Here is a 26621-nt window from a genome sequence, read left to right as displayed (position 1 = left end):
ATCTGAAAATGAGTTCGAAATATCGAACTGTGTTTATGAAAATGTTTTGGAACAATGAGGAAAAATAACTTTGTGGACACAATGGAAAAATAAAGTGTCTTTTTATAACGATTATTTTAAAGAAACATAATTTATTACCTACAAGGGAAAATGTTGTCTTTTTGCTAAAACGAACTTAAAAATCTTAGTAATCTGAAGATCTGATAAGATAAACTAAATATTCATTATCTAGCTGATGGCACATGTGTATGGCATACACGCACACAAACACACACACACACACACACACACACACACACACACGCACGCACACACACACACACACACACACACACACACACACACACACACACACACACACACACACATTCGCCAGCGGACACACCCACAAGTGCCTGCTCTCTCAATTATCTCTTCCACGTATATTTATAAAATTACAGACAGATAAAAAAGAACAATTTTTGTGATCAATAACAATTTATAAGCTTAAATAAGATTCAAACCAGATGGTGTGAAATTGTGAAATTAGCAGATATCTTGTAATGTGTGGGAAGAGAAATAGAGAATTTAGCTGATGTCCCGTTGTGTGAAGGGACGGACGGACGATCAGGTTTGTGTAAGTGTGAGTTCATAGACGGACGGGTGATCAGGTTTGTGTAAGTGTGAGTTCATAGACGGACGGGTGATCAGGTTTGTGTAAGTGTGAGTTCATAGACGGACGGGGGCCTTGGATAGGTCAGATAATGGGGAGAGAATCTATAAAGTTCTTATTGCAAGTCAGAGTTTTATTTCTGAAAATATGAAGACACTTTTTGAATGAGTATGGGGGTTCTAATTTTGAAATAAGAAGGCAAAAATGTTTACATTTTAAACAATTAATTTAAATTCAAAGCACTCTAGTACATCGTAGTTGGGAAGGTGGCAAAATTGAGTATACAGTGTCGTCTAAAATTAACTCGAAATCATATTCATACAATTATTGTTTTAAGATCTTTCACTACCAACTCATGCAGCCTACCAATATAAAGCTAAATAAATTCTGCATCATTTGGCACATTAATAATTCATTGATCATGACAGTCACCAGACATATAGTCACTTAAAATTAACTTTTTTATGTCAGATTTTCCCTAAATTTGCTAAACTAAAGAATCTTAAAAGTGTGTCCGCGCGTGCATTGAGGTGAATCAACATTGTTGGAATGGATATACATTGCTTATCAAATGAAAGTAGAATTTTGTTACGGCTATAAACGCTATTTTATTTCGATAGTTTCAAACAGATTGGAAAGCAGAGAAATGACAAATACCATGCAATATTTAGACTTAATATTGAATGTGCTCGTCAGAAGGTGCAAAACGTCTACATAATCAAATAATCACTGCTTTCCTTCCTTAACGCAGTCAAATTAACCGGTAGATCTTAATAGAAAATGGCCTGATAAATTTAAATGGTAAAAGATGTTCAGGAAATCACCAACAAGCAGTGTGCAAAACACTAAAAACTCTTTCATTTCCTCATAAATATCCTATTCACCATTTTTGGGCCACTCTTTTAAGCAGTCGCAATCAACTATTATTGTGTAAGCTAACAATTAAACTGGTTGAGTCTACCTCACAAAGGTAAGAGAGGAAAAACTCCTAATAATCTCATGACTGCTATATTTTTTAGGTTTTATTTTTTTTTTTTTTTTTTGTTTTTTTTTGGGGGGGGGGGTTCCCTCTACTTTTTAGAACCCTATAATCATATCATTTCATGGTTATATTGACTTCTGGCTGCGAAAGGCTACTAGAAAAAGACAACCACATTCGAAACCAAATTGATAATACATTTTGTAGTATTGTCATCTCTGTTTCTTTGACTCCTGTTCGCGTATTCACATCTTTAGTTGCATTTACTGTTTAAACATCTTGAGATAATTAGTTCTATAGCTTGTTTAAATGTTATAATTATGTTTTTCCTAAAATATGGACAGTAATTAATTAATGAGATATTACATTTTTTGTTGGGTTTTTTATGGGTCAACATACAACATGAATTAACGATTTGTTTCCATTTACAATTTAGTGATGCCACCTTGAAATAAGACGTTTTGTTCATTATGTTCCCGTTCTGGGAAAACTTTTTGTGTATGACTTTATCTGTATTTCGTTCTTTGTGTCTCTTTGATTACCCTGTCAAACAAGTCAGCCTTCGCCACTGCTTGTTAGTATTTTGTTGAGGTGACATTGGTTTTGTTTAGAGCACGAACCCTTTGGTCATGGACTGATAAATTTTGGTCATTTTGGTATTTGTGAGGCAGCGTGGTGGAATCAGGCTCTCGTCAAAATAATCAAAGTGAAGAACTTGCATTTTTCCGTAGGTTTGTGAATTTTTATCAAATTTTTATTTTTTGGCTCAACATCTTTCATGCCCGTTAAAGAACTTATTTCTGTCTGGGTTTTTCTTTAAAATGTTGATTAAAGGCACAAAAAATGTAAATTTTCAGTTACCGGGGACTCTAAAGTTAAGGAAATAACTATTCTTTGGCGGCCATTTTCTCACTAATTTTACCTCTGAAAACAGGCACCCCCTCCTTCTTCATTCGCAAATATCTCGACTTGTATTCAAGATAAAAAGATATTTTTTTCATTTAAATAAAGACAAGTGAACAAGCTTTAAGAAGATTCCAATAACTCTATATACCCAAAAATTGATGAGAGCCTGATTCCACCACGCTGCGTCACATTTGTCATTTCATTCATCTACGTGACAGAGAGTTGCAAACAGAACTGTCTCGACTGGGCGTCAAGTCGTGATTCTTCAGCTTCTGTTTCGTGGGGTTCAACCTAGGCCTTCTCGGGACTGAGGAAACTTAGGGTTCATCGTATCAGTAGGTTTTGAAACGTGGATATTTACTGGTGACCACTCCACTATTTGGTTTGGTTTGATTTCCCAAGAATTGTCGAGAGGCGCTGGCCCTGTGAGAATGTGCTTTGTCGTACATGGAGATGTCTACTTGAATGACACCATGACAAAAATAAGGATAAGACGTGACGTTCCAGAACTTGCGTGGTGTAGTGCTCTAAACGAAGCTTACTGTTGATTGATTCTCACGGTTGTCGTTTTGTTCATTCCAGGTAGACCACCTAAATTATGGCAGTTTCTTGGATTCTGTTCCTCAGTGACAGATGATTATGTGCAAGTCTAACTAACACAGTGCATGCGCAAAAAGGAGTCGTGCTCTACTTATCTAATGGCTTCTAAACAAAATTCTAATAACACTTTAAAAGTTAAGTCCAGGTTTTGCGTGGTGTTTGTGACTGTTCTGTTTTCCAATATGTTTGAAAATATCGAAAACGATATTGCTCATTGCAGAGACAATAATATTCTCCATTTATTTGACATTCAATACATGTCCATTCCACCGACAGTTAACGATACATTTCCAAGAAAAACAGAACAGACAGACATAGTATTTCATCCGTACCGACTGTTGTGAGGTTACTGAACACACAGTGCTACGAATGAAACAGAGAGAGAGAGAGAGAGAGAGAGAGAGAGAGAGAGAGAGAGAGAGAGAGAGAGAGAGAGAGAGAGAGAGAGAAAGAGAGAGAGAGAGAAAATGCTTTACGGAACGGGTTGTTTCAACACGTAAAACATGCATTTACTAATGCCCTGTTTTGTTGTGTATATGCGAGAGCCCACCTTACCTTTGTAACATCCACTGCCATTGTAAATGACCAAGACAAATTTCTCCCTGTGAGATGAATAAAGATTGTCATTGTCACTGTCATTGCCAATGTTGATGCACCTCAATAAACACACCGACACACCCTTAACATTCTTTGATTACGCATATTTTTTCCAAGTCTGACTTTTTAGGTTGATTTTGAGTGACAATATCTCAGCCTATTCTTTTCGTAGATGACAAGTTCATATGTTAGATGATGTACAATCCATTTAGTTTTAGATTGGTGTGCAGCATGAGTGGGTAGTGCAAGGCTTTAACACGATGAATGAGTGAAAACATTTTGAAGTTTCTGTTTGAGCCAACTGTGTCCATATCAAAGAGGTTATAATAACTAGAACTAAAGATCTCAGCTATGACGTCACAAGTGTCAGACGTGAGGGGCGTGCCGGCCATTCCGGAGAGGAATAAAAGGCCAGTCGGTGCACAGCAACACTTTTCAATCATGGATTGATTAAATTACCCCGAAGTATTTTCGTGTTGATTTCTTTTGCTCGTGATTTGGCTATCGCTGAAGTGTAATCATAGGAAGTTTTGTGATTGTTTACCTTTAAATAAGCCAGATAGTCTCTAAGCAATGCAAATAGGGTCTTTTATGTGGTGAGACAACATGGGTAAGTAAAATTTCGACAAAAAAATGGATCGGATGTACTTGATAATTCCTTGTCAGAATATAAAAAAACACAACTTTATTGGAACCTTTCTCTATGCGTGGCTCAAACAGTATACCTTGATTTAGCATCGCAACCCGCAACAAGGCGCTCGTATCGGCCTTCTGGAATAGAGGGGTTTGGCTCAGGGAAGCTGCAGGAAGCCTCAACTGCAACTCTAGCACACCTTCAAAGCAGGTTGAACGGAAAAGACCCACTAGAAATGTTGTTGAGAGAAACTGAAATAGCCAACACAGGCGTAACTACGCACCAAAAAGACCGGCATACTATTCTGTCCCATTTACGGAACTGATGCCAAACAGCATAGCAACAGCGGCAGCAGATAGATGTGGTGTGTAGCCAAACGCCATAGCCAATCGACGACAATTTTAGAAAATGTTATGAACGCTTAAGATAAACGGGACAATTATCTAAGTGATGGGTTTTTTAGTCTAAATGTGGTCAGGTTATAAGGAGTGCACCAGTAACAACATTATAGTGGAGTACATGTAACAGTAGGGATATACTGAGAGTGTAACTGTAGAAAAAAACCAATGGTGCACTTTTTTGTCGTGCTTGGATGCACAAACTGGCGCTGGGGAGGGGGGAGGGGCTGGAGACGTGTAAGTAGTTAGTGTTAAACATATTATTTATAGCTTGCTCACTTTTGAATGTCCACGTGAACATTTTTTTTAATGTAGCTCATTTATTAATTTGCCACAATGTGAACATAAATTTGCAAGGCGCTCCTGTGGACCAGTGGGCCAGAGACATAACAAGCTTTTTTTTTAATCTTTATCCGGTAATAACGTTTCTCTATTTGTGCTCAATATTAAACACCGCTCTTTTGAAGCGTGTACAGGATCGGTACAATGAAAGATTTTTAGTGTCCTAGTCTACAAATTGCTCTTTTGGGACAATAATGAATTAAATATTACATTAGAGGCTCTCGTGGTCTAGAAGTTACGTTTCTGCCTCTCATTCAATAGGTCCCCGGTTCGAAACCTGACAGCGACGGGAAATTATCTTCTCTAAAATTGTCTTCTTCACCTTCTTTCCTGCACTCTAACCATTTTCTGTCGTCTTAACTCCACCATTGCCCACTCCTCTGGGCTCCTGACTTCTTTTTTTTTTTTTTTTTGCAACCGTTCCACTGCTACTTGGCTCCTTCTTACTGCTGTCTTTCAACCACACTCCTGATCTTAGGGTAGTTAAGATATCACATGTAGCCTTCTCTGATAAGGGTGAAAAATTGCAAAGGTCCAGTGTACAAGTTGCACACGTTAAAGATCCCGTAGTGGTCCAAAATCACCAAAATTCAGAATTTATTCCTACCGAAGTAAAAATGTTTAATGTGCCCCGTGCGTTCATATGACATAATGTAATTGCAATCGCCGTAAAACACATACCAAAACAAAAACAATATTTTAAATAATTTATCCCAGTCTTAACCAACCCCCCCCGCCCCGCCCCCGCAAAGGAGTATGAGCCCTAACATCACCCACTGAATACGTCATCAGCACGCAGTGCATTACACCAGTCGTTGTATTGCTCCCAGTGTGGCCAAGACGATCCTCTGCGTAAAGTGTAAGAATCCCATGCCACCAAGTCATCAAGCTGGTAAACACTACAGCCACGTAGTTCACCTATGTAGAGCAGGGTAGGCATGTCTTGAGATCATGAGTCAGTGGCCATAGGCTTTCAAAGGGATTTGACATCATAATTTTATGAACACATAGCATATTAAATTCTCACCCAAGACAGCCACGACAATGTAATAATAAATGAATGATACGAAGTCTTCTGCTAGATGATGTTAAAAATTGTTTTCATCAATTTTTTAACGTCTTGTTCCCATATATATGCTGATAAGTCTGTCCCTGATAATGGTGTAAAGTAACCTTCTGAAATGGCAAGGTTTCAAATCCCTCTTGTTTTTAAAAGACATTGTGACACCGAGAACCACAAAAGGACCCCTGAAATCGTTGCTTTCCAGTGACAGTCCTGCTGCTGGTTCCTCACAAGATATGTTTAATGAAGATAGCCAAATCAGCTTGCTGGATGTAGTTGACAAAACAGTTACACCCAAGGAGACTGCACGGAGTCGGAGACACAAAATGACGGTGACCGTCAAGCAATCATATGTGAGGCAGCGTGGTGGAATCAGGCTCTCGTCAAAATAATCATAGTGAAGAAACTTTATTAATTTTTATCCAACACCTTTCATGCCCATTAAAGAACTCATTTCTAAGTGAATTTTTCTGAAAAACGTTGATTAAAGGCACAAAAATGTAAATTTTCAGTAACCACATACTATTAAGCTAAGGAAATAACTAATCTTTGGCGGCCATTTCCTCACTTATTTTACCTCGAAAAACAGGTGACCTCTACCTCCTTCTTTCGCAAATATCTCGACTTCTATTCAAGATAAATGGACGTTTTTTCACCCAAATAAAGACAAGTGAACAAGCTTTAAGATGATACCAATAACTGTACATGCCCAAAACATTGACGAGAGCCTGATTCCACCACGCTGCCTCACATATCTGAACCTATATTTCAGGAGCATGGGAGGAGAAAAAAGCGGGACACGATTGAACCAGAGAAGTGTCCTCCAAATAGAAGAGAGTAAGTTGAATTACCGCCTTAACAAACCCAAGGAGAGGAGGAGGGAAGAGGAAGATGAAAATCTGTTGTTTTTAAAATCTCTTCTTCCACATAACAATCGGATACCTCAGCAGCACATGTTGAGATTCAGAAGCCAATTGGAGGGTCTTGTTGAGGAATTTGCCTATCCCCTGTCAATGAGTGAATCAGGATCCTCAGTGTCCACTAGCTGTACCTACCAGGCCTACACAGTGATGCGACTCAATGCAAGTCATTCTCACATTCATCAAGTCAGTCTTCACCTATTGATCGTCCTATGTGTGAAGTTAACTTTAACTGAAACAAAGTGCAGCTAAAAATAAATTCATTTTTCTGTTTGGAAATATTTTCTAATTTTGATTTGCTGAAAATAGTGAGCACTGACAAGATCACTGTAACATAAGCTTCATTGTAGCTACTTAGTTCATTGTCATTTCACCCGGTAAAACGGTTTTGATGAAGATTCCGAAGTCTGCTTTCAAAGACACCTCTGGGAGTAAACTTTTTTCAGCAGTGTCCACTGATTCTCCTCTGGACAAAGCCAAGAGCCAGACAGAACACACTTTACTTAACATTTGAATCTCACCCAACAGAAGTTTGGTGCCGGTACACTATCAACGAAGTGGAACCGTGGAAGAAAGTGACATTGTTTAAACGTGGGATTCGATCTGTTCTCACAGCAGAGAAAAAAAATCAATACAACAAACTCCTGTTGATATGAAGGCAAAGATGAAGGATGTGATGGGACTCTGCAGTAAAAAGATCATTCCCACAAATGTCAGACACTTCTAAGAAAGTCTCCAGTCTGGTGTCAAGGAAGACAACGCTGTGGAATAGACTACTTGCTGACATGGACTTGGGTGTTTTCCCCCTTTTCCATCAAATAAAATACCAGGTCTAAGGGAAGTTTTAATTCAGCAGCATGAACTTAACCTTGGTATTGAATGCAAGAGAACTAGAATTTGAGGGGGGGGTGCCTTTTCTGCTGGAGGTAGGCTGCTACAAAACTATCAGAAAGTTAAAAACGTAACCTTCATGCTAATAATAAACGTTTCATTCCACCGGCAGTTGTTTTTATCAAAATCATGTTTTTCCCATTTTCTCGAAACTCTTTAAGTGTCACTGAGCCTTGGTTTTATGAATAGGCCCGTTAATAAATCGGTTATATATTACGGTTGTTTATATTATCTCTCATATGCATGGTTCGGACCTTTGTATCGCTCTATTCAGACAAAGTTTCCCTCCTGTCACAACACACAGAAACGTCACCGGCGTCTGTGGTATGACGTCATGGCCCTCGCCGTCACACGTAGAAGACACACGTTCGAGTCTCGCGTGAAGACATTTTTTCATCATCAAGTACCTCGTCTTTCTGCTGTGACATTATATTCCTCACAACCTGGGTAGGCCTTGACAGGTAGAGTCGTAGTCCGTCTCCTTTACGAGCTAAATAAATAGTGTCGATGAGTCGTACATTTTAAAACCAAGAAAAATCCAACAAAGAAAGACAAACTCCCCAAAAAAAGCGCGTGAGAGACTGTTAATACCAGCGGAAATGTCAATTTTTTTGTACATAGATTTAACTATAGCGATTAAGTGAGCACAAATCAATGATCAAACATTCGCTGTCTTTCACATTTTGTCTGTGTTTTGACTTATAATTGCTGACATAAAATGTAGCACACTCGTCTAGTCTACGGGTTCCTAAAGGTCGACCTATGATAAGATACCATTTTTTTAATCTGCTGTGGTAATGGGCACACAGGGTCAGAGTCATACCCAACAAAGAGTTGTATAATGAATCTGACAAACGAAGAGATTTACCCCTTTTGATCGAGGGTCGATATTGTCACTACGATGACTGTGACATTCAGATCTTTACAATTATGTGCTGAATGTTTGCTCAGACAGTTAGAATAATGGTTATAATAGACTGTCAGCACTGACGTTCAGTATAACTACACCAATCTGACTACAATAACAGCGATAAATGACCAGCGTCATTGTATATGATTATATGACACAGATGTAATGACAAGTAATACATTCTTGTTGTACAATTTTAAATACATAATCTTCATCTTAATATCCCGTTAAACTGTGTTGCATTAACACAAAGAAAGAGAAATGTTCAACTAGCATGTGGGAGGTTTTTTGGTTGTTTTTTTTAATTGGGCCTTGGTTTCCTTTGTACTGAGTGTATACATCAAGGTCTGTGCCTGAAATAGGGGAGGAGCCTCGCGCTAAAGTAACTGTGGTGTCGATGTCCCACACGTCTCTCCCACCCAGAATGTCGATGTCACATTTGTGGGGAAACAACTCAACTAACTCATGCGATTACAACATGGGCTTATCAATGACAACACCGTCACCTTCTGGCTCATATTATGCAAATATCGTAAGCGATGAACAGTTGTATGCGATCAAAATGGTCAACGTGGTGGTCATCTCAGGTCTCCTTAGTCTGTTCGGCGTGGCCTCCAACATCATCAACATTGTGGTGTTTGCCAAGCAAGGCTTTCAGGACAGCATGAACATCAGCCTCATGGGTGAGATGGCAATTATCACATCTACAGTAAAGTTACTAACAAATAACCAAATCTACAGTTACTAACAAATAATCAAATCTACAGTCACTTACTGCTAATGTGTCTATCCAGGAGTCATCAAAAAGGAACATAGTCCTCATATACGAGGTGAATATAGTAGACATTCTGATGAAATATAGCATCCAGCTCATCTGCAATACTGTCAGCAATCTCTTCTACTTTTCAAAACCTAGAAATGTATTTTAAAGGAGAGAGAAATGCATTTTGTTCTCGCGATTTTCCCGACTTATAAAAAATCCGCCAATTCAAGTCGTTTGCGAAATGTCAAAAGAGCTGCTACTGCATTGGAACATAATACTATGACACTGGGAGACACAAATGGCAATTCAAAACTTTTTTGACAAACAAAATGGCCAGGGCAAAATGGTTGGGTTTTTTAAATAAGATAATGGTGCGAAAAGAACCAAAACACTCGCCAAGTCCAACCCAGGCATTAAGACGGAGACACTCAATAAAAAATAACCCCCCCCCCCCCCCCCACTCTTGAATCAAACGCACACAATCTTCTGCGCGCGTCAGCGAAGCTCCTGACCTCTACACCACAGAAGTCGATTACCCAAAAAGTGAAAAGTTTTTAAACGACCAGTAATCTGACTCCAGACTACTGTTCTATTGGGTTTGTTTTTTTTAAGAACATAAATCGAAGCCCCAAAAAAACACTCAGTGGCTAAAACAAGTTTGATGATCAAATATCCCAAAGCGGTAAAGATAGAAGACCGTATTTACTGAAGTAGTGTTGGGTCCTCATACTTTACCCAGCGTGTCCCCTGGTGGTGGAGAGGGGAAATGCCTTCAGATGTGGAGGTAATCTGCTAAGTAATCGCAAACCAAATTCAAAAGGGGGATGGTAGTGGAGAGTAGAGGGGAACCCTCGGTACACAGGTGCTATAGAAAATATCACATATACCAAAAGACGGGACCATCTTTGTGATGAGAGGCGCCATAAAGCCTACCAAAGCCCCCACTGTCCTGTGAGATGTCTCCCTATACCACAAAGGCTAGCAGGGAAAACTGTACCCAAATTGGCTGTAGGCAACGAGAAAGCACAGCTGTAATCTCCCAAGAACAATCATGGAAAGGCAGAAGTACAAACTGCCAGTCAAAAAATGAAAAGAAGCAAAAGCAAAGGGAAAGCTAATATCTCACTTAAAGTTATTGTCAGAAGAAAAAAAAGAACAAGGCATTGAAATAACAACAAATCACTTTTTTTTTAATCTGTGACAGCGATGAGATTAAGTCAGTTTTCATATCTTTATCTAAATCACTAGGTGCCACTGAGTGTGAGATTCATAAAACAATAAGTGCTTTGAGTCATTGTACACTAACCTTGCTGCCAGAACTCATGAGAAGATTGAGAAATTAATGTCTAATGATCAGAGACATCAAAACACAATTCGGCTTTCTTCCTGAAAGGGGGCATCAGAAATGCTTTATTCACCTTAGCTTGACATAGACGGAAAGTAAGCGTAAAGAGTTATTGTTGAATGTGAAGAAAACAGAATTCATGGGAATAAAATAAGAAGCAGTAAATCCTTTATGCAATCTCATAAGCAAAGATAAAAAAGATCAAACAAGTTCAATGTTTTAAATATCTAGGATTATATAATTACATATGTTGCCAAATGTTCCACAGAAATAAAATGAAGAATAACAATAAGATTATGTTTTGCTTTTTTTCCACCCCGTAAAATGTTCATCTTTTCAGGGCTCGCTGTGTCTGACCTGTGCTCCTTGCTGACCATGATATGGATAAGCATCTGCGAGAACCCGCTTTTCTATCGCTCAGAGTTGAACTTTGACCCCAAGGATATTCTGTACCTCACCGGGGCCATGCCCCATGTCCTCTTTGTCAAAATCGCTACTTTTATCACCGCTTTCATCACTTTCGAACGATGCCTGTGTATCGCTGTCCCTCTGAAGGTGAAGACGATCATCACACCGGGAAGGACAAAGACAATTATTATCTCCATTTACATTGCCATGTCTGTTTTGATGATCCCCTTCTGCCTTGGAAACAGACTTGAGTGGGTTTTTGAGTTTACCGTAAATGCTACAGTGCTAAAAACCACGTTCACGGCCGAGAGAGAAATGCTAGAAGCCATTACATTTCTCGCCCTAGGCGTATTTGCTACGACGTTTTCTTTCGTCTTCGTCATCTGCTGTACCATCGTTCTTATCGTCAAACTCAACAGTAAAACAAAATGGCGACAGGCCACTGCGGCCAAGTCTGATCGTGCAGCGGAAGGAGTTGGGGTCAAAGATCAAAAGGTGGTAAAAATGGTGACCTTGATCGCTGTCATTTTCATTGTCTGCTCCCTTCCTCCCACGCTCCTGTTTCTCTATATGGTGATTGACATAGATTTCCGTATTAATGGTGTCTATCGCAATCTCTATCTTGTCGTTTGGTCTTCATCATACCTAACCGAAACTATCAACTCTAGTGTGAATATTTTTGTGTATCTGAAAATGAGTTCGAAATATCGAGCAGTGTTTATGAAAACATTTTGGACCCACAGAAAAAAATAATTTGTCTTTTGATAACGATCATTTCAAAGAAACATAAATTATTACCTACAAGAGAAAATGTTGTCTTTTTGATAATGAACGAAAAAGTATCAGTAATTTTAAGATTTGATAAGCTAAACTAAATATTCATTATCTAGATGATGGCACATGAGTATGGTATACACGCACACAAACACACAAACATGCGCGCGCGCGCGCGCACACACACACACACACACACACACACACACACACACACACACACACACTAACACACACACTTTCTACTGCTACTCCTTGGCTCCTTTTAACTGCTGTCTTTCTGCCACACCCATGATCTTCTGGTAGGAAAGATCTACACCTAGCCTTCTCGGACAATGGCGAAAAATCTCGCAGGGCCCGTGTGCAAGTTGCGCTTCTTAAAGATCCACTGGTGGTCTAAAATCGATAAGAGTAGGCTTCGGCCGCCACCCGGGCATTAATTGCAGTCCTAAATAAGGAGTTGTTGATCTAATACGGGGTGCCCACTACGGACGGGATCGGCCGATCGAGCTGATCGCCCGACTCGATCGCCTCAAAAACAAACGTGTTTGTTTTCAGTTTCAGGCGATTGGCCCGCATAAATACTAATTATTATAATTACGAATTATTAAACACCATTGTGTAAGCTGTCATTTTGTTATCAAAATTTCATCAAAGTTTATTGTGAAGCTCCTATAGCCATCAGTGGGGGGGGGGGGGGGGGTGCAACAATACTAATAGTGTTCTTTTTAATAATTATTGTTGTCTGTTATCATCAAAGCAGACTTCCGCGTGACAGTTCAAAACAATGTATAAAATCGTGAACAACAGTTTGAAGTTTTAGGTACAACATGCATCTGATTAGTTTCTTTGTTCAAGTCGTCATGTTTTAGAAAATTGCACTTTTTGCAATCATAATACACGCAGAAAACTAACGAGATGTTGCCTGTTGGTATAACGGTTTGCTTTTGATTAAAGCCATCGCTTCATTATTTATCTAACGCATCGTACGAGTGCTCAAAAATGTGGATTGTTTTGTCTATAGTTGTGTAGTGCATACGGTTTGCTGTTGAGTGGGAAATTGCGCATTACTACTACTACTACTACTACTACTACTACTACTACTACTACTTAACTACTACTGGTACTATTATATATCAGTTTCTTACCGTCTAAAGTAAGGCTACTGTCAGAATAAATGTAAATGTGTATTGCATTTTCGAGTAGGCCTATGTACCTACATAATATATACTGAACGCCATTAAAAATACAACACTTCTTTTGCAGTCTTTTTTTTTTAATAGTAGAGGGTTTTACGGCGCTCGCAACTGCATAAGGTCATATGAGCGTGCGGGACACACCTAATACTTTTTAGTTGGTAGGAAATTTTGAATTTTGCCCGGGTTGCGGCCGAAGCCAACTTTTAACGATTTTAGACCACCAGGGGATCTTTAACGTGCGCAACTTGCACACGGGCCCTGTGAGATTGTTCGCCCTTGTCCGAGAAGGCTAAGTGTAGATCTTTCCTACCAGAAGATCAGGGGTGTGGTAGAAAGATAGCTGTAAGATGGAGTCAAGGAGTAGCAGTAGAAAGGCTGCAGAAAGAGTCAGGAGCCTATAGGAGGGGGCAAAGGAGGTGAGGGGGTGGGGGCAGAAAAAGGAGACGAAAGCAGACGACAGAATATTGCTGGAGAGCTGGAAAGGAGGTGAAAGGAGACATTTTTAGCGAAGAAAATTTTTAGGATTCGAACCCGGGACCTTTGAATGAGAGACCAACACCTTAACCTCTTGGCCACGAAAGCCCCCGTTTGCAATCTGAACACATGTATATCAAATGAAAATAAATTAAAAGAAGTGGTTTTTGGAGTTTATTCCTTTTCCAACAAATGTGGACCATTTTGATCACACACTTCAACCTATTTCGACACATTGCCCTCCTTCTTACGGAGTACCCTTTTAGACAAATTCGCAGATAAACACAAATCGAAACTCAACAAAGATCTCGCACTCTCAGTAAATTGTGTGGCCATCATTAACGTGTATACACGCCAAAACACCTCTTCACATGGATTTTATGACATTTTCAATGATTTGTTGAGAAATGCTGTCCCACTTTCGCAGCAGCGCGATCTCCCAATAGCTCCAGATTCGCAAAACCGCGCATACTTTGTGATTCAGTTAATCCCGTATGTGCGCTGTTTTAGACATGTCTGGTACGTACACTGGCCATTCCATGACATTCATGTTGTGATCTTCCACATACTGTGCTGTTTGTTACATAGGCAGTGTAAGGGCAGGAGTGTGGTGTTGGATGATTAAGAGATTTTGATTTTTTTTTTCTTTTTGCTGTTTCGCACAGTGAAGACGGTGCTGTCGAGGCGGCTTCGTTAATCTTACTTTTACTTTTTCTTCCGCTTGTACCGGTGGGTGTCGCGGGGAGACACAGGCGTCGGTCTGCAGCAAGGCGAGTGGCCTGTAGGAGGGACATCCTGTGAGCTCTGAGGGTTTCTGCCACAGATTCACTCCATCGTCGCTTGATCAGTCTGTTTGTGTCTCCTTATGTTTTCTTGAGCAATATTAATTAATATCCACTGCCTGCCTGCTAAGCCAGTCGCTGTTTCACCAGAGCCCCGTTGGCCAGCAACGTTTCGGGATGCCCCGAGTCGGCCTTCACGGCTAGCGTAACGCCTCAGTGACATAAAGTCACACAGTACTTCCCCAGACCCAGCTATCCCCTACTTTGTCCTGCTGCATTAATTGCAGTCCTAAATAAGGAGTTGTTGATCTAATACGGGGTGCCACTACGGACGGGATCGGCCGATCGAGCCGATCGCCCGACTCGATCGCCTCAAAAACAAACGTGTTTGTTTTCAGTTTCAGGCGATCGAGTCGGGCGATTGGCCCGATCCAGCCGTAGTGGGCACCCCGTATAAGCCCTCAACTTACTACCCCGCGCCTCAAACTGATAAAAGAATTAATATTTTCTCGCACTCCTTGCATGACTTGAGCTGTTTGCTGTAGAGGAACGAAACGATTTCGCAGAAGCGACAGCAAAATCTGCCTCTCTTGAACAGGGCTGGTCAATCGAGGCTGCCATATTTCATGTCCATCCGGGACATGTCAAGTGTGCCATAACCTTTGTATAAGTCGAGAACAATACAAGCACTGCATGGGTGTTCTGCCCTGGTCACGCCGAGGTGCACGGAAATGAACGGGCTGATGAACTTGTCGGCAAAGCAGCATCCAATGGCCGAATCATGCTCGACCCACCAATGGTGATCGCCAGATGCAAGGAGAGCCTTCACAACCAAGAGGAGACAGACTCCCACACACTCAGCACAATAAAAGTAAAGTGTGTGCGGGGCACAGCGAAAAAAAGTTTGCTCCGAGGAGTTGTCAGGGGTGTCTCAAACCAGCTCCTCATGGAAACAATTAGCAGGAAGACCCTGAGGTGGACGCTGGAAAGGAGAGATGAGCAGCTATGGACATGTGCCGCCTGCTATGATTCTAGCTCTGGATCCAAGTAAATCCAAGTAAACAAGCACTGCATTTTAGCCGTACTGCTGCTTCTCAGGTAGATTACGTGGCACGAACAAGGCGGAAGCGAAAGTTGCGATCAGCTTTGCTACGTTAAGGAGTCTTGTAATGAATGAAACGAAAACATTTGGTTGATTATATGTGACGCAGCGTGGTGAAATCAGGCGCTCGTCACAATAATAAAAGTCAGGAAACTGACATTTTCCCGCAGGTTTGGGAATTTTTATCGAATTGTTGCTTTTTGGCTCAACACCTTTCATGCCCATTAAAGAGCACATTTCTGTGCGGATTTTACTGAAAAAAAGTTTATTAAAGGCAGAAGAAATGTAAATTTTCAGTTTCCATGGACTCTCAAGCTAAAGAAATAACTCAACTTTGGCGGCTATTTTCTCGCTATTTTTACTTCTGAAACCAGATGACCCTCATCTCCTTCAATCACACATATCTCGACTTCTATTCAACATAGATGGATATTATTTTCACCCCAAAACAAGGAAAGTAGACAGGCCTTAAAATGATACCATCAACTTCTTATACCCAAAAATTGACGAGAGCCTGATTCCATCGTGTTTTGCCACATATTTTTGTTTAGAAAGTGCTACGAATCATCTTCCTTGTAAATGATTTTTTATTTGTTTGTGATAATACAGCAACCAAAGAACACATTTTACTGAAGCATAGTTTACTGTACTGTAATGAAAAGTATTCATGAAAATAGCAAAAATCGTGCATGGGTGTATGGACTGACAACTGCTCACTTGTGTCTCCAAAAGCCGTGACGATCAAAGCATTTTTTTGGCTTTTTTATAACGTTTTTTTAAAACATTGCGTTTTTAAGGGCGTTCAGTATCTCTAAGGGCTTGTAATTAACTTCCTGCATGTGGTTAAATGATGCATCTGATGCGATATGCACATTTTGTCAGCTTTACTCTTCTTTTCATATATTGAACTTTAATGAGAGTAAAATAGTATTTTAATATATACCTCCATGCGTTTTTACGGTCCTGTACAGCCCAGAAAAATTTCCCTAGGCGACAATGAAGTATAATCTTATCTATCTCATTTTATCTCATTTTATCTCATCTTATCTCATTTTATCTCATCTTATCTCATCTTATATTATCTTATCTTATCCGGGTATTCTAATCAGGTTTGGTCTAGTTTTAATCCGGAGCGGTGGTGCAAAATTGTATCACGAGATTCGATACCCGTGAGTGAAGGCATTTTTCTAATCGAGTTATATCTTTACGCAAGACTATATAATGTGCATTGATACCCGTGAGTACAGACACTAGAGCTGGGCGAAGAACTGAATCCGGAACCGAGTCCCACGATTAATGCTACGGAAGAAAAGTTCCGACTCCTTTTTACGCCAACCAATGGTTACCAGCTACCTTAATTATTCAAATCTTTTCTCTTTTTTTTTAAAATGTATTTTTGAAAAATAAAAGTCAATGCTTCCTAGTGTTCCAAAATCAAGGTTATCCCAACTCCCGAAGATGTTCGGAGCCAACCAGGTAACAATTGGAAAAAATCGCATCATTAGGAAGTAAGTAATTGGGATTGGAGTCGATTCCTACGATTCCTAGCTTTTATTGATAATCGGGAACCTAGCCGCCCAGCACTAACAGACACCCTTGTTGGTTGAACACGGCAGTCAGTCAGTTCGTCCGTCGTGGGGACACACGAGACAAGCTCTTGTTCTCGGCCGTCTCGTTTCTTCAAATATCAGGACGGGGAGTTCTGCTTTGTTGTGTTGGTAACTTGTAAATAACATTTAAACTTTGAAACTTCTTCTTCTTCTTCTTCTTCTTCTTCTTCTTCTTCTTCTTCTTCTTCTTCTTCTTCTTCTTCTTCTTCTTCTTCTTCTTCTTCTTCTTCTTCTTCTTCTTCTTCGTTTAATTTGCTGACTCTCTATTTTGTTTAATTTAATTCCTTTCTTTTTCTTAATATGGATTTACTTATCCGTGCCTCTTTCGCCTCATTACAGTGTTTCTTTATTTACCTTTCTAAAAAGTTATAGTTTTTCACATTTTATTTTATCTGCTTTCTCTCCCTCTCTCAATAATAATGCCCAGGGCCATCCATCCTTAATTAATTTAATTTTTTTGTTTTAAATCACTTTTATTTTGCGGAAAGGGGGAGGGATAGGGGTATTTTCTTTCCTAACATCTTTTACTAATGTCTTCATCCCCTTCTCTCCCCAATCATAATAATGGAGATTTAATCATGTTTACTAGAGCTTGAATTGTACTGCATTCATTTTCAGAGGAACGTTCTATCAATGTTTGGTTTGACTTTAAAATAGTTATTTCAAATTTGAGTTTATACTTGGAATTTTTGCTTTTACTATACGGTGTGCCTGTACAGCCGACTCACATCGTCACTGGGCTGTTTACAGTCATGACTAAAATCTACCAAAGCCATTTTATCTTTAATCGAACGGTATGTTTCCTACTTGGATCATTAATTTTTCTCAATTTGGCCTTCTATTTTATCACTTACTTACTTACTACCCATTGCGCCTTCTGGCGTTTAGGGCAGCAACAAAGGATCTCCAGCTCTGTCTGTTTTGAGCCATCTTGGTCAACGTCCCCCACGAATGGTTCCAGGACTTCATTTCAGACTCTACTGTGCGTCTCCAGGTCACTTTGGGTCTGCCCCTCTTGCGGTGTCCTTCGGGTGTCCAGTGGAGAGCAGTCTTTACAATAGAGTCTGGTTCTTTTCTCAGAACATACCGAATCCATCTCCACCTTCTCCTTGTTGTTTTGGTGGTCATGTCCTCTTGCCTACATTTTCGTAAAAGATCTGCGTTGTAAATCTTGTTGGGCCAAAAGATTCGGAGGATTTGGCGTAAGCTGGTTGTATGGAAAGAACATAGCTTGGCCCGATCGTGATCAGTCATTCTACAGCATTCCGCTCCATATGTATATGTGGATAGTATACAGCTGTTATACAGCTTTAACTTGGTTTGTATATCAAACTGTCCTGACTTCCAGGTGTTGATCCTGCTTCTGTGTGCAGATCTTGCTTTGCTGAGTCTGTTCATTATGCCTTCCTTTATGCCTCCGTCAATTTTAATTATGCTGCCTAGGTAGGTAAATGTGTCTGTTATAAGCAGGTCTGCGTTGTTCATCCTAATCAGCGTTGGGGAGCCTACATTCAGTGTCATCACTTCTGTCTTCTTCTGGCTTATTCTTAACCCAATCTGGAGTCCCTATTTGTGGGGTCGTTTTATTTTTTCCTGCATGTGCTGGTTGGTATGGGAGAGTAGTGCAAGGTCGTCGGCAAAGTCAAGATCCTCGAGGGTGGAGAAGAGGGTCCACCTTATGCCTCTTGATGTATCCTCTGTTGTTTTCCTCATGACCCAGTCAATGGCCAGGTTGAACAGAATTGCTGACATGTTGCATCCTTGTCTAACTTCTGTCTTTACCTCAAAAGCAGTAGTACTATTTCCAACAAAGCACTTGAAATTTTGGTAGAAGCTCTTGATGACCTCAACTATCTTGCAAGAGATTCCATAAGATTGTAGAATGCACCAAAGACTTTCTCTATGCACACTGTCCAAAGACTTTTCAAAATCAACGAAGTTAACATAAAGTTGTCTCTGCCATTCCGTGCACTGTTCTATTATTTTGCAGAGAGCAAATATCTGATCTGTGCATCTTTTTTCTTTGCGGAATCCTGCCTGTTCTTTTCTTAAGCAGCTGTCCACGGCATCCGACATCCGATTAATAATAATCTTGGCCAGGATCTTGCTGGGAACTGATAGCAACGTGATACCTCTCCAGTTGTTGCAGTCTCCAAGAGCTCCTTTCTTTGGTACCTTAAAAATGACTCCAATGCTCCATTCCTCGGGAATATGCTCTCCCTCCAATATGGTTTTGAATAGTGGCTGGAGAATGGTGGCAGTCAGTTCTGGGTGTGCTTTAAACAATTCAGCATTCCGGTTGTCCATTCCTGGAGATTTTCCTGATTTCAGGCTCTTAACAGCTTTTACAATCTCGTGTCTCTTTGGTGGGTCAGAGCTGATATCCAGATCCAAGGTAGCTTCCTGTATGTCTGGGGTGTCCTCAGGAGGAGGTTGGTTTAGGACTTCCCTGAAGTGTTCTGTCCAGCGTGCTTCCTGTTCCTTCTCGATTGTCAGCAGCTTGCCAGTCTTGTCCTTGATTGGTCCACTCATTCCACCGTGGTACTTGCCACATATGTCAGGCAGCGTGGTGGAATCAGGCTCTCGTCAAAATAATCAAAGTGAAGAAACTTGCATTTTTCCGCAGGTTTGTGAATGTTTATTAAAAATTTGTTTTTTGGCTCAAAACCTTTCATGCCCATTAAATAACTCATTTCTGTGTGGATTTTTCTGAAAACCGTTGATTAAAGGCACAAGAAATGTAATTTTTCAGTTACCACGGAATCCTAAGCTGAGAAAATAAAAAATCTTTGGCGGCCATTTTCTCAATAATTTTACCTCTGAAACAGGTGACCCTCACCTCCTTCATTCGCAAATATCTCGACTTGTATTCAAGGTAAATGGATATTTTTTCATCCAAATAAAGACAAGTGAACAAGCTTTAAGATGATGCCAATAACTCTACATGCACAAAAATTGACGAGAGCCTGATTCCACCACGTTGCCTCACATATTATTCTTGTGATCTTGTATAATATGTTGCCTTGTTCACCTTTAGCGGCTACATCCTCTGCCTCAGTTGCCAACGTTTCCATGGCTTCCCTTTTGTCCTTCATGACCAGTCTTTTAACTTTCTGGCAAGCTTCCTTGTAATGCTCTTCGTACTTCTCTTGTAGCCGTATCGACTTAGCTGCAAGCTGTCTTTTCTTGGTTTCTCTCCGTCCTGCAATAGTATTCCTTGCTCCTTGCTGTATCCATTATTTGCTTGCATTCTTTGTCTTGACACCAAGACATGCTTTGCTGCTCTCTGTGTAGACCTCAACAATATGCTTCTATTGGGTATTGACTTCATCTGAACTGGGAGTGGTTTCTTCCAGGTTTTGGAGAGCTTGACATCGTCGGGGGTTTTTTTAGGTCCAGCCGGAAGGCAGATCTCACATGGCCATCACTGAGCTTGTGAACATTAAGTCGTGTCCTTGTCGCCTCCCTGGTGAATGTTTTCTTCAGCTTGAGTTTTATCCTTGCCGTCACTAGATGAAGATGGTGACCACTGCCGACATCTGCTTCTCTTCTGACTTTTGGCATCCTGTAGGGAACGTGACCACATTCCTCCTATCATAAGTGAGGCAGCGTAGTGGAATCAGGCTCTCGTCAATTTTGAGGCATGTAGAGTTATTGGTATCATCTTAAAGTTTGTTCACCTTTCTTTATTTAGATGAAAAAAATATCCATTTATCTTGAATGCAAGTCCAGATATTTGCAAATAAGTGAGGTGGGGTCATCTGTTGTTGTTGTTGCTGTTGTATCTGTTGTTTGTTTTGTTTTGTTGTTGTTGTCGTTTATTTTGTGGGGGGGTGTTTTTGTTCGCTTATTTTTTGTTTATTTGTTTGTTTGTTTGTTTGTTTGTTTTTTTGGGGGGGTTCTATTTCATCTGCTTCTTACATAGGGCAGGTACGTGGTCATTATCAAAATCCAGATGACAAATTTTAATATATGAATTCCAAAATCAAGGAAGTACCTGAGAAAAGAGGATGCTCAAATACAGGCAGCATAGAATCAAAAGCAGGACGAGATTGATACTTTATACAGATTGTCAAAATATCTGGAAATACTTTTTAAAGGAAATAGTAGAGAACATTTTGGTCGAGTACTTACTTAAAGAATGAGGAAAAGTCTAGACCAAAGATATTTAATACACAATATGCCTTAACTCATGATAAAGGTACTCTAAATGCTACATTCGCCCGGACAGTGTTAATTGACAGGTGTATTCAAGCGTAGAAGGAACCGTACTAATGTTTTATTGATTCTTCAATCCGCTGGATCGGAAAAGTAACAGTAAAGTAAAATATAGATTTTTCAAAGGCTTTTAATGAAGTTCGACATGGCGAGCTATTTAAGTAAGTAGGCCTACGTGTTTATCCAGTGTTTACGGTCATTGGCCCTCATCAATTAAAGTACATTTTACAGAAGACACTTCCTTGACAACAGTATAAATCATAAATGACAAACACAGCAACGACATTTTAAATTCGTGTTGTAGAATTAGATAGAGTTTCCGTAATGGAATAATTGAGGTTGTGCACAAACCTTTCTCATAGAGCAAACATTTCATATTTTTGTCATTAGGCGAGTCATGATTAGGTCGGGAGGGGGTGGGGGGTTGCAATTTCCTTTAATCTGCAAAGTTCAAACAATTAAGCATAAAGAGAAACTCATCTTAATTAAAGGGAAAGTTTGAATTTTTAACAAAGCTATGGCTCCTCGGTTCCAATACCGTGGGAGGTTGATGATATACTCAGCTGTTTCTTGAAAAGAAATTATAAGCAAGCTTACGACAGAATTCTTCCTCTATGTTCTGCACAGAGTGATCAACAAGCATTTTTTAACTTCACTTAGAAATAACCGAGTGCTTCAAACACTTTGAGAAAACCAGGCATACCCAACTCCCGGGGAAAATAATAGTTTTTTTAAACTTCAATAACCCAATTGATTCTGCCTAATTCGCAAGGACGATATAATTGTATGTAACATTTCTTTGAGCATGTGCGATTTTCTAAGTGTTTAAGTCTTAACCAGAATTTAATGTCACCATTCATATAATCCTCCCCTGCTGGTTGGGGGGGGGGGCGTAGTTTTACTATGGGGGAGCAAAGAATACACCTGCCGTGATACTGCGTGACGTAAGAGGCGACAAAAAGTGCATAGGTCTGGTCGCCCGAAAAGTGACAGTTTGCGGAGGGCCAACTACCCGACCCAGTAAAAAACAGTAAGTTACAGAAACACGGACAAACACAGCTTTTTATTTTTCGATCTTGGGAGACGGAGGAGCTTCTGCATCAGCAGGAACAATGAAGGACAGCGGACAAAGCCGAAAGGACTCTTCTGACCCGAAACTTTCTCTGTCGAACAAGTCTCTCCGGAATGCGTCGTGGAATGTTCGCACCATGTATGAAGCAGGAAAGAATTCTCAAGTAGTACAAGAGACGAAGAGATACAGGCTGCACATACTAGGAGTCAGCGAAACACACTGGATACAGTCTGGACAGGAGCAGCTCAGCTCGGGGGAGCAAGTATTGTATTCTGGGAGGGAAGATAAGTACCATGCGGAAGGAGTGGGGATCATTTTGAGTAAGTATGCACAGAAGTGCTCAAGTAGAAGACCTCGTGTAACCTGGAGAAGAATCACAGAAATCGATGTACAGAAAAGTGGAAAGACATGGAATAACATCAAGAGGCTAGCCCAGGATAGAGAAAAGTGGAGGGTGTTTGTCCGTGGCCTATACCCTGGTGCAGGGTGAGAAAGGCAATGATGATGATGATTCATATAATCTAAATATAAATACTTCTCCCCTGGCCCACTTCTCTCAGAGCTAAACACTTGGATGTTGCTTTTACTTTTCTAAAGTTTTACCTGAACATTGTCAATTACGTCTGAATTCTTGGTACCCTAACTTTCAGAGCCATAAAGCAACATTGGTTTAATCTTTATACCAAAAATGTTTGTTTGCCGTTTCGAAAACTAATTCTTGGTATGAACCGAAAAGCCTTCTAGCTCGAGAAGCACAACGCTGAACTTTACAGGCTCGATCTTCCAGCGTTCATCTCCAGCAAAGACGGGGTGAAATTGAAATGACCAAGTAACTACAATAGGTTACTGTCTCTAAGATCTTACCTTCCCAACACTATAGCTCAAACCTTTTGAGATAGCCTCTATTACAAAAAACAATAACCTTACTTTTCTTCGTATTCAATTTTAAACCCCATATCTTGAGATCATGTAACATTGTTATTTTCTTTCATAAACCCCTGACATTGTCGTCAAAAAGACTTAAGACATCATCGTACATTAAATATAACACGAGCTGATTATAGTGTTGGAAGAACCAATCAATGAGGGAAAGGAACTTATAAATATTAGGTATTTGAACTGGGACGAAAATGCTCCTATAAAAACTGCGGGACTCTAGTGAATATAAGCAGTTTGAAAGGGGAGTCCGCTAGGACACATTATGTCACCAAACTTGTTGGAGTATATTTTTTTCACCTACTTGTATACCGTGAAACAATCCGTATAGAGAACAGTCCTGGTATCAAAGTGAACGGAGAAAATATATATATATATATATATATATATATATATATATATATATATATATATATATATATATATATATATATATATATATATATATATATATATATATATATATGAGGGGTATACCAAAAAGGTTTTTACCTGACCATGACAGAATAAAGGTAGAAAGCTGAAATTTTGGGTGAAAGCCAACAGTCATCTTCATGGAATGCATCTAAATTTTGGGAAATCTCCTATTGCTGTCTTTTACCACCAGCGCACTTTAAGTGAATGGGAGTATGTTGTTCTCCAGTTTCAACATAAACATGAAGAAAATTGAGCACAGGGCGATAATGAAGTTTTTGTTCTTACAAGGCGAGCAAGTGGCTATGAAATTTTGCCACACCCACTCTATTAGCCCCGTCCGACTTTTTTTAATTCCCCAAGCAGAAAAAGGATTTTAAAAACAAGGCATTTTGAAAATGATGAAGGTCAAAGAAGCGGAAAGGGCTGGTTTTCTTACAAAGAGAGGGTCTTCTATTCTCAAGGTCTTTTCAAGGTCATACGTCAATCACAAAAATGTATTACCGAGGGAGGTGACTACATAGACAAATATTATGCTTAGTGACAAATTTCAGCTTTCTTCCTTTATTCCTTCATGGTCAGGTAAAAAACGTTTGGTACGCCCCTCGTATGTTCTTGTTTTTCAGTATTAGATTCACCCTTCAAATGGGAAATGTTTGACCTGACCTCCCGCCACCCGACCCCCCAACCCCCGCCACTCCCCACGTCCCAGCTCAACTCCCGCCAGTCCTCAGTCGTTGACAGGAATTCATTTCTTTGGTCGTCTGTGTTCAGTCGTTCTGTTTGTGTGGTTTTTCCCTAGTCTCTTGTTGCGCTGACTCATCTCCACAACGGCTGCCTCTCTCCGCAGGTTCGTATGGATTTCTCAAGCTGTAGTTAGAGTGGATCTCAAAGCTCCTGAGATAAATCGTACAGCTTGGTTCTGAATTGTGTCAAGAGACCTCTGAGTCGGTTTGCTGCAGATTGTCTGTAGGGTTAGGTTATATTCCATGGCAGAGTGTACATAGCCAACATATAGCTGTCTGAGTGCATCCTTGTCCGCTCCCCATAAAGTGCTAGCCAGTCGTCTGAGGTTTACACACACACACACACACACACACACACACACACACACATACACACACACACACACGAACACACACACATTCAGTTAATCCGTTCATTTCAATAAATAAACACACACTACTACACTTAACACACATAAAGCCATACATAATCAGACAAAACAATACATGTACTTAAACACTAATGTTACAATACATGTACTTAAACACTAATGTTACAATACATGTACTTAAACACTAATGTTACAATACATGTACGTAGACACCAAATTGCAATAAATAATAAGTACATTACAATACACAAACGCAAATTACAACACGTAAACACGCTGGGTTCGTGGCAAAAATTGAATATTAAAAATATTTTTTAAAAAGAACGGTGACGAGATATAAACAATTCACGATGTTGAGGAACTCAATGTCGAGGTACAAGAGCCTTCTCTCAGTCTGCACTCACAGTATGATACATCTTGTACTAGCTGTCTGGCTGGCCAGTACCCCAGTGTCGTCCGCAGTCGAGTTGAACAACGTGGCTCTGAGAAAACCGACAGAACAGAACTGTGTGTTTCTCAAACATGTAGCCAGCTTAGCTAACGACGGAAACACCGACACAAATTACTCCTACTGTTCTGATACCTATACTCTCGACACTCGCACGCACTGGTGGATGGTCGATCTTCATCAGCCCTTTCTGGTCCACTCGGTAGAAATCATCAGTCATAATCACTACTCTATGAAGCGTTTCTCCATTTACGTATCCGAGGGGAATCCCCAAGACGAGCCGGATTTCCCGAAAAAGAATAGTCTGGGTACGTTGTGCGCGTACAGGGCAGAGGAGGCGGGTTTGGGGAGAACTGTGCTGCTGCCGTGTGGTCATCCAGTCTCTGGCCGGTTTGTCACGGTCTATATGGCGGATTCCTCGACTCTGCGCTTGTGTGAAGTCCAAGTGTTCGCCCAGGAGCTCGGTTCGTCGTGTTCCACAGTACAGCTTTTTTCTATGGCCATTTCCGAGGGACGAAAAAGTGTGCAGTCTCCTCCGTTATTCTCGAGGCAGGGCGTCAGGAGTTTGCTGGGGTGTGCAACAGTTTGTCTGAGGAAGGGGAAGGAGAGAGAAGATGTGTGCAACGCCGTCCAGTACCAGGCTAGCGCACGTGAGTGTGAGTGTCTCCAGCTGTCTGCACTCCACTCGTACATACAAAAACAAGAACAAAACTCTCTGTGGACTCTGGCCACGCTCATTGACCACAACTAGAGACTTGGAGAGTTTGTTGCGGAGTTTGGTCTTTGTAAAATTCTTTGTTTGATTGTTAGATCTACTTGTTTTGAGTTTGTTCTTTATATACTTGTCTGTTTTTGAATACTTACTTGCTTTTATTTGTTTGTTTGTTTGTTTGTGTTTTGTTTTGTTTGTTTGTTTGCTTGTTTGTTTGCTTGTTTGTTTGTTTGTTTGTTTGTTTGTTTGTTTGTTTGTGTCTAGATAGTTAGTAAGAGGGAGCTCTCGTGGCCTAGAGGTTAAGGTGTTGGTCTCTCTTTCAAAGGTCCCGGGTTCGAATCCGGGTAGCGACCGA

General features: G+C 40.3%; 1 protein-coding gene across 1 annotated transcript; it reads left to right on the top strand.

Annotated features, from left to right (window-relative positions):
* Positions 1–9371: 9371 nt before the first annotated feature.
* Positions 9372–12161, top strand: LOC101846936 (thyrotropin-releasing hormone receptor-like). The gene is made up of 2 exons (XM_013090158.2): positions 9372–9575; positions 11341–12161. The coding sequence occupies exons 1-2, from the start codon at positions 9383–9385 to the stop codon at positions 12159–12161; spliced, it is 1014 nt and encodes a 337-aa protein (XP_012945612.2). The 5' UTR covers positions 9372–9382.
* Positions 12162–26621: the final 14460 nt, after the last annotated feature.

Source organism: Aplysia californica, unplaced genomic scaffold, assembly GCF_000002075.1.
Source record: "Aplysia californica isolate F4 #8 unplaced genomic scaffold, AplCal3.0 scaffold01158, whole genome shotgun sequence".
NCBI classification, from domain to species: Eukaryota; Metazoa; Mollusca; class Gastropoda; order Aplysiida; family Aplysiidae; genus Aplysia; species Aplysia californica.
The sequence above is the reverse complement of the archived record's forward strand: the minus strand, read 5'-3'. Positions and strand labels throughout refer to the sequence as shown.